Source organism: Aulonocara sp. 'chitande type north' Nkhata Bay, linkage group LG3 (assembly GCF_057382095.1).
Source record: "Aulonocara sp. 'chitande type north' Nkhata Bay isolate Kocher_YH1m ecotype deep benthic linkage group LG3, A_spYH_male_GT1.1, whole genome shotgun sequence".
In the NCBI taxonomy this organism is placed as follows: domain Eukaryota; kingdom Metazoa; phylum Chordata; class Actinopteri; order Cichliformes; family Cichlidae; genus Aulonocara; species Aulonocara sp. 'chitande type north' Nkhata Bay.
The window spans coordinates 24,876,197-24,897,024 of NC_141346.1; the positions used below are offsets into that span (position 1 = coordinate 24,876,197).

General features: G+C 39.1%; 1 protein-coding gene across 3 annotated transcripts; it reads left to right on the forward strand.

Moving 5' to 3' along the window:
- Positions 1-36: 36 nt before the first annotated feature.
- On the forward strand, positions 37-20,745 carry txk (TXK tyrosine kinase). 3 transcript variants are annotated; one of them, XM_086274704.1, is made up of 16 exons: positions 37-508; positions 14,527-14,575; positions 15,053-15,134; positions 15,213-15,350; positions 15,430-15,494; positions 15,859-15,918; positions 16,032-16,086; positions 16,811-16,890; positions 17,022-17,146; positions 17,237-17,311; positions 18,578-18,749; positions 18,839-19,055; positions 19,725-19,789; positions 19,917-20,035; positions 20,281-20,438; positions 20,576-20,745. In XM_086274704.1, the coding sequence occupies exons 1-16, from the start codon at positions 496-498 to the stop codon at positions 20,645-20,647; spliced, it is 1,545 nt and encodes a 514-aa protein (XP_086130830.1). In that variant the 5' UTR covers positions 37-495; the 3' UTR covers positions 20,648-20,745. The 3 variants fall into 3 exon arrangements, with proteins under 3 accessions (XP_086130830.1, XP_086130846.1, XP_086130837.1); XM_086274720.1 differs by lacking the exon at positions 37-508 and adding an exon at positions 4,302-4,749 and having other exon boundaries at positions 20,251-20,438; XM_086274711.1 differs by lacking the exon at positions 37-508 and adding an exon at positions 6,636-7,028 and having other exon boundaries at positions 20,251-20,438.
- The last annotated feature ends 83 nt before the right edge of the window (positions 20,746-20,828 follow it).

Consider the following 20,828-nt stretch of genomic DNA (forward strand, 5'->3'; position numbering starts at 1 on the left):
CTTCCTTTCTGTATCTTTGTCTTCATCTTTCTCCCACTCTCTTTCGCCCGCTCTCTCTCTGTAAACACTGTAAATATAAATGCTCTGCATTCAGACATTTAAATCTTGATTCATGTGTCTAAAAGCTGACTCAAAAAATAGTCAACAGCAGCAAGGCAACTATCCTCCTCTTCTTTTTTGTGCCCATATCTGCTTTCTTTTGCCTTCTCTTCTTCACCTACTCTACTTCCTCCACCCACCTGCCTGCCTGTGTCTCCGTCTTTCTTTCTACCTCAATCTGTCTCTGCACCCTTGTCGCTCAATTATTCGATGGTTTCCCACCTGTGGCGTCCTATCAGCTCCCCACCGATGGTTGCAGAAAGAGATTGAACCGAGCTGACCTAAAAAGAACTGAAGAAGAATAAGTGGCGCTGATGAGGAGATAGAAGAAGAGTCAAAGCAGGAGAAGGAGGGAGACAAAAAAGCAGAGGTGGAAGACAAAAGAAACAGACAGTCATGATTCACTCAAGTAAGTAATTTACGAACATACGTACAAACCTTGCTTATTTCTTCTTTTGACATTGGAGCAGGTTGCAGCAAACTAACAAAAAAGCCAACATTTGCACTGATAAGAATGAGTTACTCAGCGTTAAAGGAGAAAATGTGAGTAAAATGTGCGGCGTTAGTATGCAGCGTGAAATGAGCCCGAGACCATTAAAACGTCATCTAACAAACGGCCGGGCTTAATACCACTATAGGTTCCCGTCACTTTGTACCTGAAGTAACTTCAAGGTTATGAACGTCTTCTGAAAGTTTTTGATGTTTCTTGATCTCTGAAGCTGTGGCAGTCAGGCAGTTAAAGGGGACACCAAAATGGCAGTTTGGCTTGAAATGTCACTTCATCACATGACAAAACACAACAAAGACTCAACTTTGGCTCTTTATAATCTTTCAATGCCATGTTCAGGGGTGTCCGCTCCAAAGTTTTCTTCTTAGGCTGCACTAGACTAGCTTTACACGAGTTTTACTTTAATTCTTGCTAATGGCACAACGCCACAGTTATGTAGCTCACGTTCGTACCGTCTGAAGTGACTCACTTGAATGTTCCTTCTTTAAAAAATTAGAATCTCAAAAAAGTCCGAGCTGGGATGATTTTCAGGTCTTGTTCTCATTTGTTGCTTAGTTGTCTTAGTTTTCTGACTGTTTCTGGTTTCCCTCTTCTTCAGCCTACCTGACAGTTTTTTTGTAGTCCTTAACAGTAAAGCTTGAGTTTTAACCACATGAAGTAATTTCCCTCCATAATTTAAATTAATTTAACTTAGTTTAGCTTTTACCTGCACTTTTACCTGAGAGCCACTGATTTGACCCCCCCAAAAAACCAAACAAACACAACAACATGAAAACAGTGTGGCTTAGTTTACGTGTTTAAAAATAAAAGAAGAGAAAATCTGTATGCACATCCAAAAAAGTGTATTTTTTAGCTTGAAGCATCTGCTGTTAAACCGTTAAACCATGTTTTTGGCTTGAAACTTTTTCCACATTTATTATGCATAAACCCTTGAGCTAAGGACAATGTGAAAATGTCGACCGAAAGGCACCTGTATGCAAACTAACACCTCTGGTTTGCTGAGCAGAAAGGAGTGTTTTGCTTGCTAATGTAAAGTTTCAGTTCTGTTTCTCACATGGCACAAAGGTGCAGTTACCCAGACAGGAAGGTACACTCATACTGGCCTTTAAATCTGAGCAGAACCCAAGTAGAGCTAGTTCAGGTTTCTCCTGTTAGTCTCATGTTGACAAAAGTAATGCTAATTTGCTGTCAATTAACGTTTACCATGCTCACCATCTTAATAAATTGTGTTAGCATATTTATTTGCTAATATTTGCTTTATGCACTGTTTTGCAGCTGAGACTGATTAGACTTTCACTTCAGAACAAGTTTGCAATTCCAGTTTAGCAGAGGAGAGGCCAAGCGGAGAGCTAGCAGCTACAGCTGCCTGTGTCCGCATGCTAAGCAACCAACAGCATCTCTGTTAAAGAATAATTTTGGGCTTTACCAGTAAAACTCCAAGATGAGTTACAAAAACGAAAAGCTGTTATGAAAAGAGGGACTTACTTCGTAGCAGGCCATGAACGTGTTTCTTTTCAGCATTCTAAAATAGAAGTCTGCAACCAGCCTTATGACGCCAACTTCAGTGTTGGCTTCATTTTTCACCCCAAAGGAAATATTACAGTTAATATCCTCAGGCTAACCACAGAAAACAGGAATCAGAAGCCCAAAAAGTGTCAACTAAAATCCACAGCTTTCACTTCAGGTACTCTACATACACTCTGAAACCTTTAACTGTTACTTTTAAAGGACAATTATTACTTTTATTTAGGGCTGAACGATATATCGCATTTGCGATAATATCGCGACATGATCAAGTGCAATTTTCTAACCGCAAAGGCTGCGATTATACTCTGGACATGTCCAAATTCATGGGCTGCATCCTCCTGAGGCCGCATTTGTAGACCGATTACGTCACAGCGACGCGCCGAAGGCTGTCCAAATTACTACCATATCCCAGAATTCATAGCGCGGCCCAGCCAAACTCCAGTTTCCAACAATGGCGGCCGCTACTAAGTTTTAAAATTACTCATACTAATCTTTCTGGGTCACAAAATAAACTTTTAAAATATTTTCAGGCGAGAAAGTAGTTGTGTAAACATCAAATATCTGCTCGGTTTATCAAGATATCCCATATTTGCAAAAGTGCTTCGACGTTTTCAGAGGCGTCTGCTACCCACCAGCTCGATAGCTAGCCGGGAGCTCGAGGGTTACTGATGCGGCCGAGAACGGCACAAGTCCCGGCACATCATTTTCAGATCACCGCGGAGTTTCGCTGCTCGGGTTAAACGTAATATATAAGTCACTTAGACAACCTAAAAATGTTATTGTTGGGCTTTTTTCAGTGTTTTGTTTGTTCGTGAGTAAATCGGTTTGGCTGAGATTAAAGTTATTAGATTAGATAAAATAAAACTTTATTAATCCCCCGGGTGGGTTCCTCCTTGGTTTTCACACAGCTGACTAAACGTCAAACAGAAAACTTATTAAACAGAAGTATGAGACAGTCGAGAATTTACACCAGTGTCTGGTTATATTTTAGATAGCAAGAAGCAGACGGCCGAGTTTATTAAACTCCACCGAGACAGCGGTGACGCTAATCAGAACTAGCCTTCTGATTCAGAAGGCTAGACCGTCCAATTTCACGCCTTTAAACTTTAAAGGCGTGTTTGTGTGTGTGTTTATACAATTGCTATTATGTTTGCACTTTATGTGTAATGTTACTGACTGCAGAGATCAGTAAGATGTGTGTATTTTTTATTTATTAGTTTTATTTATTTAATATTATTTTTTAATTGAATGACTGTCTAGTAGTTCACAGATGTTGAAAAACTGAGTGTGGTAAAGCCACTGATTTTGTTTATGTATATTTCTGCAATCTGCACATTGTACTGACTTTCATTTTAATGTTTACACCAGGGTTCCTTGTCAGCACTTTATGCTCAGATGTTTGTAAGCTAAAAATAAACTATTGTGTATGTTCAAATATACTGTTGTGATTGAAGAAGTTAAATAAAAATGTCAGTCATCAATTCATGCATCACCTCATGTCATCATAACAGAGGTCTGTCTTCCAGGAAAGAACAGTTTAAAATTAATGTAATATAGTATTGGCCATACTATATGATGTATTGCTTGTCTTTGTTTAATAATACAGAAGACAAAGACCTTAAAAAATAATCGCATATCGCATCGCAATCGCAATATTGGGGCAAAAAATCGCAATTAGATTATTTTCCATAATCGTTCAGCCCTACTTTTATTTAGAATCTAAGTGCTTATTTTACCACTTGGTAAAGCAGTAAAGAAAGAAAAAGAATGCAGTACCTGAGTGTATGACCCATGCCAGCCCATTTAAAAATATAATCCTGGCAATGCACAATGCATTTAGCATCAGTTATACAAATCTTAGAAATCTGAGAATTCACGGATATGGCTTCTGTGTTTTTTTCTGCCGATTACACCCCTCTTAGACCCCCTGGCAATAACAGATACCTCAATAAAACTGTGTGTTCCCTGACCAGCTACGGGAAGTTGCTGCAAGTCTCTAGGTGAAACTGGCTGCAAAGAGGTTTACTACACCAAGGTCATCCATACACAGTGTTGGGGAGTAACGGAATACATGTACCGCCGTTACGTATTTAAAATACAAAATATGAGTAACTGTATTCCGTTACAGTTACCGTTTAAAAAGGTGGTATTCAGAATACAGTTACTTTGTTGAAATAAATGGATTACACTGCGGTACTTTCCTGTTTCATTTTGTCGCGGGTCAGGACTGTTTGGTTTTGTTTGACAGCTACGTTCTGTTGTTCCAGGCGGCAGCGTTACGGTTGCCATGGTTACAGGGTGACGCTCTCTCTCTCTCTCTGCGACTGTGTGTTTCCTGGGTGAGAGAGCGCCTTTTCGTTGCTGTTGTTGTTGTTGTGCTAAGCTAATAGGCAGAATGCTACAAGCATAGCTCTAAAGAATGTAGCATCATGGGCAGTGTAGTTCGTGCTGCAGGGAGAATGGACTGCCATACACGTTATGGGTCTGTGGGCGCGAGGAGGGAGAAAAAGGGGAGTGGAAAGGTACGAGCAGTCATCGAGAAAAAACGGGAGCTGGAAGCATGTAAATATAATAATAACCACTGCAGCCAAGAAGAGTGCCTGACGAGCCCAGTTGTAAGTAAGCTATTAAGACTCGACTGTACGCCGTGTTCGTGTTTTCCTCCGAAACAATAAGTTCCGTTGGAGCAGCCTTTCAACGCCTCTCTCTGTCTCTCGCAAGAAAAATTGACCCACACAACAAAGTAAAGCTATTTTTCGGCTACGAGCTGACAGGGACCCCGCCGTATTAGTCAGAGGTCCCTTTACTACAGTTCGGAGTCGCGGACCTTCAGTAATAGTAATAAATCACACAGCAATAGTACATTCACGTTGTTGTAAAAAGCATGATAATATATTAAGTAATCCAAAGTATTCAGAATACGTTACTGTCATTGAGTAACGTAACAGAATACGTTACAGAATACATTTTGGGGCATGTATTCTGTATTCTGTAATGGAATACATTTTAAAAGTAACCTTCCCAACACTGTCCATACATGTATTGTGGTTGCTAGCAGGTTGCTGTGGTCATCCTTAGTTTGCAAGTAAGATGCCAGTTTGTCTGGAAACACTCTTCAACAAATTACCAAGCAGTAGTGAAACTCAACACAATCTGAGACAAACTGGACATTGTTTGCCTTCATAGAAACACTTGAAATGTGTTGATTGCAATGATAACTCATAACAGAGTTTCATATTGTAACACTTTGTAAACCTTTTAGAGTTTTGCTTTTACTGATTTGCAAGAGGTTGGCAGGTGTTTGCAGACAAGTTGCCTTTTTTGTGCAGTCAATGGATGACTTTAGCAATCTGCTCAGAGGTGGGACCAAGTCATTGTTTTGCAAGTCTCAAGTAAGTCTCAAGTCTTTATCCTCAAGTCTCAAGTCAAGTCTCAAGTAATGTCAGGCAAGTCAGAGTCGAGTCTCAAGTCACTGGTGTAAAAGTCCGAGTCAAGTCACAAGTCTGAAACTTTGAATTTCAAGTCCTTTCGAGTCTTTAAAAAAAAAAAAACAACGAAAAAAAAAATGTTGCAGTTATGCTAAATGTAAATATTAGACCATGTAATTTTAAAATCTGTGTTTTTCTCAACACATGACAAAATAGTGAACTTAGAAAATATACACAAATTGTGAAATTGCACCTCTTTAAAATGCAGCTCAATTAAACCTAGCTCCAAGAATAATTTTCACCGACAGTTCTGAGATAAGCTGCATGTCATTCTTGGATGCGGTTGTAGGACCGGCTTTAAAATCGCATGACAAAAATATCATACACGTTAAAAAAACTGTATCACCAACGTAGCCTGGAAAACATTTGCTAGTTAGATGAAGTCAGCTATCTCATCTTAGCATATTTATATGCATATTTATAATCATACGGTTCTTGGAGTGAGTGCATACACTCATGAAGTTTAGTAACTTCAGGTCACTGCAACAAGCCCAGGTACAGTTTACCGACGGATGGGTACAGGACCTTGAAATGCACCGTGTAGAAAGTAAAGACCATCGTACGTATCATAAGTTTACCAGTCTCACAAATCGTCGTCATAAATACACATTCGTTAACCGTTTATTAATAGGACCTTTGAGCTCAACGGTAATTAATTAGTAGTGGAAATAATTTCTGGTAGCATCACAGAAATGTAGCAGTGACAATAATACTGTATGCTGTAATCGTACTGGGCAATTAGTGATACAAAAAACCTGTTTTATCCTGTGAATAAAAGTATATGTTTTTGTCAGTGTACCATAATAACAGAAGCGAAACGCAATATTGTGTCAGGACAATTCACTATTTATGCACAATAAATAAAGGAGCATAGCGCCACAATTTCTGTTCAGCGCCAGACTTGCTTGTAACCTATATCACCAATTATGTTATGAAAATGACGTATTAACTACTAAAAAACACTGACCTTTGTGTAAATGCTTGGAGCAGACTAACCTGTGAGCTGGAGGTAGGGTTGCCAACCGTCCCTTAAAATACGGAATCGTCCCGTATTTAGAAACAAAAGTACACGTCCCGTATTGAGCTAATAAGGGACGCACTTTGTCCCGTAATACAGTGAGAATCAAAAGTAGTCTATAAATGTTAATGGAATTAACGCTTTGTTTGAAAACATAATTCCCAGCCTCTCTCCTGCTTTGTGACCAATGAGCTGACAGCACACTTATGACAATTCGAGTATGACAAGTCAGATTACCGCTCATCTCATTGGTTGAGGAAAGGTCGCTTACGGAGAAAATACCGGAAGACAACCGATGACCACAACAACAAGCATGGCCAACAGGGAAACAAACGCCGACACTGCGGTGCAAGTCTCGGACGACACACTGTGCCTCCATAAAATGAAGGTTATAACAGAAAATCTGTCGCTCTCTCTCCCTCTCTGTCTTTCACTCACACAGACACACCACCACATCAACTTTGCTAAATTGCTAATGAAAAACATGATCAGGCAGCTGTGATTGAGCAGCAGTGTAGATCCAACTATTTTCACGGTTGTTGTGGTCGTGATAATTTTGTGATGCCACATGGAAAAGGCTCGGATGAGCTTTCCAAAGTTCTACAAGTTGTGCCTCCATCGCTTGTGTCCAGATCACACGCTGCACAGCCGTGCTGCTCCGTCTTTTTCACCGACGTTTACGTGTTTGCGCGTGAGCAGCTGCGGTGACACCCTCACGAGCGATTGATGATCGGGAGCTGGTCGTGAGGTGTTAATCGCTTCTCGTTACCCCACGTATACTACACGACGCACGATGAAGGCCAAAATCGGGCCGATCACCAAATCGGTCGCACGACTCAAAAATCGGCTCAAAATGGGCCAAAAATCGCACAGTGTGAGCCCAGCATTAGAGCAGCAATGTTTGTTCGCTCAGAGAAAGAAAAAAAAGGCTGCAAAAGTACAGGGAGGAATGGGAAAAGGAAAACACCTGGCTGGAAAAGTGCACGATAACACCTATAAAGCGCACTGCACTGTGTGCCGGCGCACTTTTTCCATAGGCATGCTTCTAGTGGTGGGCACAAGAAGAACATGAGGGGCATGAAAGCTCGGGGAACCCTTAACCAATTTTTTGTCCGCCAGGCCACGACAGAAGCAGATATGGTATGTAAACACTGGTTTGTTTTTTTTAAACCCTCTGGTTAAGGTTAATATGGGCATGTGCGGTGAATATCAGGGCTATGTGGCCAGAAGTGTGATAATATAATTTATTTTGTGTAATAAACAACTGCAAGGATAGATGATTACAACAAATAGATGACTAATACATAAAAGTAATACATAGATGAATAATGATGATGAGTTATGATGCGTAATCATGGGAACAAGTGGGTTTACAAACAGGAGCAGCTGATTAGCTTTAGAAAAGCTGAAATAATACCTCAGCTGAAGCCAATTGTACTAAATGCACTATATGTGCACTGTTACAAGAATGATTTTGTTCTATTGTTTTCTATTAATTTATATAATTTTAAGTTAAGTAGGACAGAGTTCTTTTAAAGAAAGATTTACTTATATTCTCAAAAGTTAAGCATGACAGGCTTCTGTTTAAGAAAGAGACCTGTTTTGCTGTGTTAATGTTGTCATTTTGAGCTAAAAATAAATCGCTAAATGATCATTTGTTTCCCATATGGTCATATCACAAAGAATATGCATCTGCTTAAATCAAGTTCAAGTCAAATGGTTAAAAAATAATTTCACACACAAAAAAAGAGCTACCACACTGGGAAGGGTGAAGACAACTGGGTTGCCCGGCCCTGGCCACGAGGTGTCCCTTATTTATTTTTCAGGGAGTTGGCAACCCTAGCTGGAGGGTTCTGGGACGTTATATTTGACCTTTGAATGGCTGCAATCCAGGCCACCCGTCGCCTCTTTGTTACTTCGGAAACATGGCTTGAACAATTTCTCTTCAACGATGTAATCCGATAACAACCGATCTCTTTACCCGTCAGCTTCCCATGGCTGTCATGCGACCGGCTATTGCAGTTAATAATACAACGGCTTCTTGTGTTTCTTTTTATCGCTGTATAACTGATTTTAATTGAAAGCCTGCGTGCGCTAGTACCGCTTGCCACGAGTTCCCAGAATCCTTTGCGGTTCTACCCGTGAATGACGTCACATTTTCAATCTCTATATAATATGCATGTTAAATTTTGTATTTGGGGTAAAATATCAAGTCTTTTCAAGTAAACCGGTTCAAGTCCAATTCAAGTCCCAGGTCATTGGTGTAAAAGTCCAAGTCAAGTCACAAGTCTTAGAACATTTTTTCAAGTCAAGTCTAAAGTCATAAAATTAATGACTCGAGTCTGACTCGAGTCCAAGTCATGTGACTCGAGTCCACACCTCTGAATCTGCTAGCGGCCAAAGCAAACACAAGGACGCATCTGATGACTGCTTTCATCTAATGAAAGCTAATAACCTCAACGGATGACTTACTAACCAGGTTGACACAGAGGCTATAGTCAAAGAGTCAGTTTGCTTTAGGGAACTTCCTAACTAAGCGACTTGAAACAGAAGTATCTGCATGATGGCCATATTAAGAGCTGTTTCATCTCTTTAAATACTCAGGAAAGGTGAATAGCTTAGAGGAAACACTGAAACATTTCTTATGAAAAGAAAAGAGATGATTTCATCCCATGAGTCATAATGATAAACAATTAGAAAACATTCGGTTAATATAGAATAGAATAGAATAGAATAGAATAGAATTCAACTTTATTGTCATTGCACATGCACAGGTACAGGGCAACGAAATGCAGTTTGCATCCATCCAGAAGTGCTTTAGTGATATAGATATATTACAATATATATTAGCAATAATATAGATATGTGAGTATATTACAGAAATGGGTCTATTATGGTATGTTATAATGTACACGGTATGAAGTATGTTGTGAATATTCTATAACTATAAGTATGTACAGGCTGTAGTGAGTACAAGCTATGTACAGGATATGAACAGGATATAAATATGAAAAACTATACAGAATATGAAATAAATAACTTTACAGAATCTGGGATATACAGCTATACAGAAATGGGAACTATGCAAGTTGTAAACAGTTGTAGGATTAAAGATTATCGAATGTACAGAATGATTATTTACACAGCGCTATACAGTAGTGCAGTTAAGATAAGTGAGGGTGTAGATAGTTTCTACAGAGGCTATATAAAGTGCTGGTGGTTGTGAGTGGTGGTTCAGTCCATGTTATTATTGTGTGTTTGAGGGTACAGTTATCCATTGTGGGTGTGTGTATGTTCAGTCCATGAGTTTAACGTGGGTCAGATGTCAGGAGGCAGAGTTCAGGAGTCTGACAGCTGTATCTACTATGATGCAGTAAGCAAAAATATAAAATGAATGCAGGTCCTGTGGTACCAGCAGGTGGATTCTCTGTAACCTGAAACAGAAGGTTTTCAGCTGAACGTCCAGTTAGTGGAGCAGAGAACTGTTTGGATCCGTTAATTGTTCACAGCCACAGTCATTTGGATGACCTCTGAGCTGAGTCCACAGTTTAACAGCTGCTGTATTGCCTGAATAGGTAGAGGTTACACTGGATCACCTCTCCAGTAGGAAGTGAAAATATGACAGGATAGGCAAACACTTCCTTTCACCTTACAGCCCATTTATTCCTGTTTATCTATCATTACAATGTTGGTAAGGAAGTGACATGATTTCACCGATAAATAGTCCGAGATAAGCATTTTATGATCCTGAAGAAATATGTCAGCTACATAAATGATCACACTGTTGAGGAGTTGCGTTTAAAAGCTGTCTGTTTCTCTGATCACTGAGCTTCTCTTTTCCTAACTCCTGATTCTCCTTCACACCTTTCCTCGACCTTGTTACATTTTCCATTGGCTGATCAGATATAGAAGAGGTCATTTTTTTGGGCTATTTGACTGCAGCCTTCGTCTAAAGCTGTCCCACATCCTACTTTTTCTTTACAGGTAAACTTTTAAATAAATATTCACCAGCTGGGACCACATCCTAAATTAGATTTGACTGCCAGTCCAATGAGATTTAGACTGGCGGTGGCTGCTGGGCTGGGCAGATCCTTCATCCACTCCCAGTAGCCTGATCATCCTTTAAAACATAACAACCTACAAAAAAGTAAACAGGATTTAGGATTTAAAACTGTACTTTGTAATTATGACATTGTGCACCAGTGGGAGGAAAAATTTAAAGTAAAAAAAAGTTTCAGAATAAATACATATAAACACAAATCAGTTAATAAAATGTAACTTTTATTTATCCAAAAGTTGAGGTTTTTAGGGCCCCAGCTGATAGAAACCTCGGAGACTGGTTGTTATTAGGGTGTTGGTTCACCAAAAACCAACAGAAGAGTTCATAATTCCCATGGCTTAACTTCTACAACAGGGAGGGCACATGCAAAGCATGATGGGACATGCCATAGATGCATTTGGCAGTTACAGTTAAAATCATGTGACACTTTGAGCATTTTGCCTTTGAGTGTTTTTTTTTGTTCTCTCAAACTCATAAAGTTGCACAGGAAGGAATGCAGCCATCACACACACAGACACACCTGTCTGCTGGCCCACATAAACACACACACACATGCAGGCATGCGCACACAGGCTCACAGGAAACTGCACTTCCTGACAAAGACCTCCTACACAAAACCACAGAGAGAAAATTAACATGTATTTGAACTTAATATCAAGAGATGACCAAAGCTACAGAGGAAGCTGCGTCTGGAGGCAAAAGTCTAATCTGTTCTGTTTGAAATAAAAATTCTAATTATTTAATTAACCTTTAGTTTTATTTGATTTTAGTACAGATAGCGAGAGAGAGAGAGAGAGAGAGAGAGAGATGGGAACGTCGACCCTCTGTGGTTAACTCTAAAGACTATGTGAAATACCCTATGAAAGTCTAGTAGAAGATGTGAATGCCTCATTATGGACACTCTCTACTGTGACCGTCACTGCTTGGCTATACGACAAACAGTCACAAGGAGCAGTACCCACCTTAAAGGACACTAGAAGCAAAAATATCAAGCCAGTTTTTGTACCTGCAGAAGTCTGATGACGAAAGGGGCGCCTAAGAAGTACAGCAACCTGTCCGTGCCTGAGGCTTTGGAAACCTCCAAGCAAAGAATTCACCTAATTTTAAAGGTAGAGGCAGGCCAATAAATCAGCAGTTCTCCACTGAACCATCCGAGGTGTACTCTCAGTGGCAGGGGAAGAATATGAGAACAACCTTCCTGAACAGGATCTAGTAACCATCACCGTGGCAGGCACCCAGGAAAGAGAGTTGGACAGCACCAGGCCCTGACATGATTCAGACCCACTGGCTGAAGAAACTGACTGCACATCAGGAGCATCTGGCAGCACGAATGAACCAGCGGTCGAGAGATGAAACACTCACCTGGAATGGAAAACCAAAGGTCCGAAAGTCCTGATCCCGAAGGAGCCCCATCGAAGTTTCTTATTGTATTAGTATATTTATAAAAATTGACCATTGTGGTTGCTTTGAACTCTGGATTTGCAATACTGGATTCCACTAGAGCAGGAGTGTCCAACTCCAGGCATCAAGTGTCAGTGTCCTGCAGGTTTTAGATATCACCCTGGGTAAACACACCTGAATCAAGTGATTAGGTCTCTGGAGAACCTTAAGACACGTTGAAGAGGTAATCTAACCATTTAAATCAGCTGTGTTGGATCAAGCACACATCTAAAACTTGCAGGACACCGGCCGTTGAGGCATGGAGTTTGACACCACTGCACTACAGTAACTTTGCATCATTAAAAATTCTAAATTATCCTTATTTATCTTAAACTGGGCCTTGGTGACTCCTCTCAGGTCACCCTGTGTGTGAAACAAGCTTTTTAGCTCCTTCCCCTTCAATAAAGCTTTATTCTGATTGGTTGCCTCTTGCAACCACCACAGCCATATTAGGGATATTTACTCTGTGTGACATCATACAGAGCGCAGAGTGGACCGCCAGAAACTGAGTAGCAGTATATATTTGTAACAGTATATTTAGTATATGACCACAAATTAAAAATAAATAAAATAAAGAAGCATTTCAGTGTTGTACTTAATTCAGGTTGAGGTGGAAGGAGAGTCATCCATTCATCAATCAATGTTTCTGGTTCTTTTAAACTGCAGAGAGTAATAGAAACCATTGAGACCATACATTGATGCATCAACTTGTGTTATAATCTGAACTCTATGTGCACCCCTATGTGTGGACACCACACATAGGGGTGCAAAATCCAGGGGTCCAGCATTCGGCCCTTTAATGTGTTCCCCTCATGTGCGCTTGTTCACTTACTGCAAATTTTGGTGAAAGATGACTCATCTGACCACACTGTTCTTTTTCCACTAACTCTGGCTCTGTGGTTTTTAGCAACACTCTCACTAATGCACTCTTCTTTGTAAAGAGAGCCCTGCCATAACATCTTCTCTCTCTCTCTCTTCTTTGATTGTCTGACCGTGCGAACTGACAGTGTGATCACATCCTGCACTTACTCTTACAATCACCTTCATGCAACGTATTGCACTGAGAGCATCACGGCCATCAAATGAAAGCCATTGGCCACAATTTCCGTCGCTGCTTTTACGGATGTCTGCATGCAGACGACACGCTAAGATGAGCAGTGTTTTTGACTAAAGCTTCTGCTAGCAATAAAACCTTTTCAAAGTCATTCAACTCTCAAGTTTAAGCAACAAAAATAAAGTTGATGTAATTATCATGTCTACACCATATCTGTGACAGACAGTCTGAAGTGCTCCAATATCACTTAGACAGATAAGTATGTCATAGACCTCTCCTCATCAACACAGAGATCAGTGTATTTTATGTAACTGGGCCTCAAACGTCATCCAAACACCCCTAAAAGCCTGTCAGCGTTGGCGACTCAGTCTTTAAACCGCATGAAATATGAGATATCTCTAAATCTCGTTGTGCGTGTCTTAGTCGTGAGTGAACAGAAATGGAAAATTACATTGAAAGTCAATCAGCAAATGTGAATGTAAACCTGTGTTGTCATTTTATTTTTAAGTGGACTCAGGCAATAGCTCTCTAGACTTTCTGAAGGTCTCTCAGAGATTTTCTTTGGCTGCTTTTCCCATTCTTTTTCCACCCTACTATTTTTAGAGGAATATGGTTTTGTTTTGACTTAGGATTCCTAAGTCAAGTCAACTGTTGTTGTCTCATACATAAAAGTGAATCCAACTTGACTCTGGATGTGAGAGGTAAAAGTACTCTAGTAGTCAAAGCCGGGAAGAATAAATGTGTTGTAGCAGATAAGAGTGATATAATTATGGAAATTATTCTGATCTTAAGAGGCTAATCAAAGGCCTAGTCAGTGAACCTAGCTTAATGTAGCCCAAGACCATAGATTTTTATTTTGAGGAATAACTAATACGTCAAGCTAAGTTGGAGAGATAGAGTTGAGATGATTTGAGGCATAGTGGATATATTAGAGAAAGGATGGTGAAGATGGAGCTAGTAGGTAGGAGGAAAAGAGGAAGACCACAGAGGAGCTACAAGGATATACAGTGACGAATAAGGACATGCAGAGGGTTGTGTGACATTGGACGATGCTGGGGATTTGCATTCCCTAAAGAGAGCAGTCAAAAGAAGAAGATGAACTAATCCGTTCGATTCATTAGTTTAGAAAGCTTCGTGGCAGATCAAAGCTACTGGAACTGTTTGATAGCAGGTGGCCATATTAACCTGCAGTGGTGAAAAAATGTTATGTCTTTGATTAATCTAGATTAAAAGAGGAAGAGGTATATTTGAACATAAAAGTGTGCCAAGAATAGAGCCCTGGGAAACTTTTTTCACTAATTCAACTCTGTTCTTGTTTGTTCCTTTCTTCAGATCACTCTATCCGGTCGATCATCTGCTGCTGCTGTGCTGTTCAGACCAGGTGGGCATTTAAAGAGTCCAAAACAAACATAAAAAAAAACAAGGAGCTCGTTCATTTTATAGATACTGATCAAAACATTAAGTTATAACTGATTTTAAAAAAAAATGATGGGAAGAACAGGAGGTGGGAGTGCAGCTGGCACCAAAAACAGAATAACAAGGCAGGGGAAGTAGAATTAAACCCAAGCACATGAGACTCAAGACTTTCAAAATAAAACAGTGCTAGCACAGACTGACACACAGACCAAGGCATGTGAAATAAAGGCTGCCTCAAACCTGAATTTTTAAAATGGTCACCAGGAGGCGACTCTGCTGGTTTTATTGCAGGGTCCTTGCCTTAAAATATAAAGCACCACATGGCAACTATTGTTTTGATTTTATGCTATATAAATGAAACCGAAGTGAACTGAATCAGTTTGGGTAAAAACAAAAAAACATATGTGGCATATAGACTCACTGATTGATTGGTTGATTCCAGGGAGTTCAGCACTCGTGTGGAGCTGGAGAGCAGAACCTCCCTTTGTTTCCCAAACCGGCGGTATTCAGGACAACCCACCCGGGTAGGTCAAATGGGTTTGCTTCTGTGTGTTTCAATGTTTCATTCATTTCTATGAATTAATCTTTACTTTTTGTCTCAGTTACAGGTCGAGAGGTCAAGGAGAAAGCTCCCCCTCCCCCCTCCTGAGGGTGAGGACGGTGAAGGTGAGGGCCTCTTGAGTGTCGTGGCCATGTACGACTTCACCGCCAAGGAAGACACTGACCTCACACTCAAACAGGTATACACACACATGCAAACAAATAGAAACACAAAAATAAACTGCAGAGATTTGTTAATCTTTTGTGTTGTGACCACAGGGGGAGGAGTACATCATACTGCACAAGCAAGACCAGCTGTGGTGGCGGGCGCAGGACAAGCATGGGTACTTTCAATTTAAATTTCAGTGTTTGTGTTTGTTACAGCAAGAGTATTTTGAGCAATATTACTGCTCATATAAGATATCATAGAGCAATTATTGGTGGGATTGTGCTTGATCAGTAAAACAAATAAATATTGCTTTGTTATAGGAATGTGAAGTTTTCTGGACACAAAAATATGTTTGTTTATTTTTAATAACATATAGTATAGATAAAAATATTTCATAGTGTATGAAATACACCCTACAAATTTTCATTTTGAAATGTAAATAAATTTTTCAATCTAGAACTATTTTTTTTATTTAATTCTTAAACATCTTAAAGATTCTAGATTATCAGTGTTTTTTCTTCCTACTCTGTTTCTATCAGAAATAAAGGCTTCATCCCCAGTAACTATGTGACAGAGAAAAACAAAATCGAGGCAAACCCGTAAGTTTTACCATATTTTTGACTTTTGCCTTCTTTTTTTCTTTTTGCTTTTGTTTTTAGTCATTTTAGAATCACAAAAACAATCCTTTAAATTCTCATTGTCCATCCTGTAGGTGGTATTGCAAGAACATCACTAGGACAGAAGCAGAGCAGCTGCTAAGACAAGAGGTATTTATGCACCTATTTAAATGTGCTCTAAGCCGAGCAAAAACAATGGTTTAGCAGTAAAGCGTTCATGTATGCTGACATGGCCCGAATCAATGAATATGAGGTACATCAACCATGCACTGAAGTTTTTACTCCTCTCTAGTCAGTGTTTTTGAGCAGTGTTTAAAAATACTACTACTTAGATAATTGTTGTTTCCTGGAAAAAATGTTTTTGTTTGTTTGTTTTATTTTTAGCTTATCAAATGTGAAAAGCTGTATCTGACTGATTATTTTAGACCAGACTCAAAGTGGATGCTTTTATGCACACACTCAGTATTATATTAGCGAAATTTTGAAATGTAATCCTTAGAGTGTTGGAGATAACCATGACCATATTTGGTCAAGAGGGCGGAGCATCAGATTATCAGCTAATGATGGCAAGTTTGGTTAGTAAACTGTCTTCGAAGATACGTACATGTGATAACCTGTGCAAGACAAGTACCAGCTTGATAAAACAAAACTAAAACTTTGCTCTTTAAAACTGTAGCAAAAATATCTTGAGCTGTCTGTACCGCAGTAATTACTGGATAATTCAATGTTAAATAGTTTAACATTACAAATGTTGTTTTTTCACAGCACAAAAAGTGAACTAAAAGAAGAATCCAAATTGAGACACATTATGTTATTTAAAAAAATGATTAACGATTACTCAAATAAATAATGTTTATTTCTTGTTTTCTTCCAGGACAAAGAGGGGGGATTTGTGGTCCGGGAGTCTAGTCGAAAGGGAGTCTACACCGTCTCTGTTTACACCAAAACAATAAGGTGATTCATGTAACCTGAAGGGTTAAATCTTAGCCTGTCTGACAAAGACAAAAAATACACTGAATTAAAATCACAAACAAAGCACATCTTAACCTACAAACTGATCAATTCTTCTGTTTCTTTGTCTTTAGTTCCAGCGGAGATGTCAGGCATTACCAGATTAAAATAACTGACAATGAGCAATACTACTTAGCTGAAAAACACATTTTCAGCTCCATACCTGAGGTTATACACTACCATGAACACAATGCAGCAGGTAATTAAGCACATGGTATTTGTAAAAACAACACTGTCAGTTTTCCATTCATTACTGCAGTTGATATGTTTGTTTGCATGTTTTGTGCAGGTCTAGTGGCCAGGTTGCGATATCCAGTCGGACCAATGGGAAGGTGTGTCCCTGCCACGGCAGGATTCAGCTCAGGTATGTGTATATAAACACTTACAGATCCTCTCTAGTATTAGTCAAAAATACCTGCTAAATTTAGAGATGGAGAAACACGTCAGCTATAGTTCTTACTGAGCCATTGAAACGGTTTTCTGTTATACTCATTTCCTAACTCACACATTTTTTATTCTGGGACTGGGCTAGAGTAGCTTTGCATGATTTGCAGTTAAGATACTTATATTTATATCTATGTTTCTATCTATATTGGCTCTTTAGTCATGTAGAAGATCAAATGTCTAAAGATACTGAAGCGCCAACAGAATTTCAACAATTTTGGGGGCTTTAACACATTTTGCCCTTGTAACCTTTAGTGCTTGGCCTGTAGCCTTCATCGCCCTGATGAAAGCTAAGGTTAAAGTGGAATGATCAGTCAATGAATAAAGTTGTTCTTCTTACTAAAAGAATATGATGAACTTTGACAGCTTGCTGAAATTGGATCTTCAACCTCTGTAAAGTAATATATTTCCACATAACAGTGGAAATATAAAACAGCTGTAATTAGCAGCTTAAACGCAAACTTCTTTCTATCAAATTACTTCACTGGCTAGCAGTCAAGTTTTAAAATGTGGACAGAATTAGGTCATTCAGAAACTGGTTGTATAAATGTATGCAAATGCATCCTTAACAAGGACAGGAATGAGAAGCAAGCAGATATGACCAGAGCTACATCTAATATATAGCAAAGTAAATGAGTGAACACAAAAATGAAAATATCTTTCATTTTGAAAATAGCTGAAAGTATCTTTCATTTTTGTAGCCTGATTTGAAAAAAAGATACAGATTAGAATATAATGTCTGTTTGTAGATGATGTGTTATTTTATATCAGAATTTGTTCCTCTTTCATTTCCCACGCATGCGACTAATAAAGGTTATCTCATCTTAACATTTCCTGTGGCATATTGCAATTATATTATTATCATAGACTAAATGTGGGTGTGTTCTTTATTTTTGAATTATTTTTGAATAAGTGTAATCATTATAAGGAATAGGAAAGTGAATCCAAAGTTAGAAAAATTAAAAAGCATCTAAGTATTTAACTAAATAATATAACTAAAGTTTTTTTTTGTTTTTTGTTTTTAAGAATTAGCAGTTTTCATGAAAAGCACATGAAATTCCCAACTTGTATTTATTCTGTTTCTTATATACTGGTTGGTTTTTAGGTCTCATAGAGCAAGAGGTTTTGAGATGACCTCACTCTTGTCTTTACTCACTTTATCTTGTTCTTGTGTTTTTTCTTCTAGAAAAGTGGGAGATCAATCCCAGTGAGCTGACCTTCATGAAGGAGCTGGGTAGTGGTCAGTTTGGCGTGGTGAGGTTTGGCAAGTGGAGGGGACAGCAAAGAGTGGCCATCAAGGCCATCAGGGAGGGAGCCATGTATGAAGAGGACTTTATCGAGGAGGCCAAAGTCATGATGTAAGGATGTCGGGATAATCCGGATGTGGGAAAAGGAAGAGCAATTAAAGAGCTCCTTAAAAACATTTTGTGACTGATCTCTCTTTTAGGAGGTTGTGCCACCCGAAGCTTGTACAGCTGTATGGCGTTTGTTTGCAGCAGCGCCCCCTGCTGATCGTAGCTGAGTTCATGGAGAATGGCTGCCTGCTGAACTTCCTGCGGCAAAGGAGCAGAACTCTACCGGAGTCGTGGCTTTTGTCTATGTGCCAGGATGTGTGTGAAGGGATGGATTACCTGGAGGGACATAGTTTCATCCACAGAGACCTGGTGAGCCAACACAGTAATTCTATATAACATGAGTAACAGTCTATGAAATCATGGTATATTTTTTGTAAGATTTGAACCTGTACAGAGTTTGTACAGACTCCTGTATAATGCATCTTTGACATCTTCAGATTCAAGGTCTTTATTGTCAATATAACAATATACACAGTATTCAGTGTACCAAAATATCCCAAGATCCCATGGTGCATTTATAAGAGTATAATATTTAAGAATATAAATATATATATATCTTCAAGAGAGATTAACTAGAAATTATAAATAAATAATAACTACATTTAGGTAAAATAAAATATAAAATACTAAAATATGTGATTTGGTCGGCTAACCGAATTTCCCAGAGGAACCCACCCGAGGGATTAATAAAGTTCTATCTTATCTTATCTTAAAACAGAAGAAGGACAAGATTCAAAAAATAAATTTCAAAACTTGTGCTGCTCAACCCAAAGATTAAAATAACTAAAATGCTCAAACATACAGTAGCTTGCAAAAGTATTCGGCCCCCTTGAACTTTTCCACATTTTGTCACATTACAGCCACAAACATGAATCAATTTTATTGGAATTCCACTTGAAAGACCAACACAAAGTGGTGTACACATGAGATCTGTTCTAGCTGAATATTTGGTTTATAATGTTTCTTTTCCATATCCAGGCAGCCAGGAATTGTCTGGTTAGTGAGCACAATGTGGTGAAAGTCAGCGACTTTGGAATGACCAGGTATGTTCTTTTTTTATTTTAACCACATTTGTTATGCAGACTACCTATAGAATCTAAAGCATGGTGAATAACTACTCCTGCCACCTGTTCTCTGGTTATATTTAAATTCTTCAACTATGTTTGCCAGATATGTTCTAGACAATCAGTACACCAGTTCAATTGGTGCCAAGTTCCCAGTGAAGTGGTCTCCTCCTGAAGTTCTCCACTACAGTAAATACAGCAGCAAGTCTGACATCTGGTCCTATGGTGAGGAAACACAGGCCAAATATACCAAGTGTATAGCTCCTGAGTAGTTGTAGCTTAAAATAGATTGCAGCTTCTCTTTGTCTTCCCAATCTCTCTCTCTCTCTACGTGTGTGTGTGTGTGTGTGTGTGTGTGTGTGTGTGTGTGTGTGTGTGTGTGTGTGTGTGTGTGTGTGTGTGTGTGTGTGTGTGTGTGTGTGTGTGTAATATGTGTCTAGTATTACATATATGTGGCTATTTTTCTCCAGGTGTGGTAATGTGGGAAATATTCTCTGAGGGTCGGACTCCATTTGAAAACCGATCAAATGTGGACGTAGTTACTGACATCACCAGGGGGATCCGGCTGTACCGACCACAACGTGCTTCACAACCACTGTACGCCATCATGTACCGCTGCTGGCATGAGGTATTAAACATTTTGTATTTTAATATTTTGACTGTACCATGTTTCTGCACCTTCTATAAAGAAATGCATGACATCTTTCTCCTCTTCTTCTTTTCATCTACTATTACGTCTCCTTTTCTTCTTCGGTGGTGGTGCAGAAGCCTGATGGTCGGCCATCTTTCTCTGAACTGCTGGAGGAAATCAGAAAACTGGCAGAAAATCAAGACTAGCACACACATATTACTATATCGCTGGACTCCAAACTGTTTGTTTATTGTTGTCATGAATGTAAATATATTTTATTCTGTCTTTGTAAATAAATATTTTTATAAGGCCTTGCTTTAATGCTCTTGTTATATATTTTACTTAATGCACATCAGCTGTGGATACATACGAACAATGAAGTGATCA

What these genes read in the sequence shown, in the direction of transcription:
- txk (XM_086274704.1), top strand. An exon ending in AGCAGCTGCTAAGACAAGAG is followed by an intron (nt 16,087 to 16,810) that starts GTATTTATGCAC and finishes GTTTTCTTCCAG; the next exon opens with GACAAAGAGGGGGGATTTGT. An exon ending in GTTTACACCAAAACAATAAG is followed by an intron (nt 16,891 to 17,021) that starts GTGATTCATGTA and finishes CTTTGTCTTTAG; the next exon opens with TTCCAGCGGAGATGTCAGGC.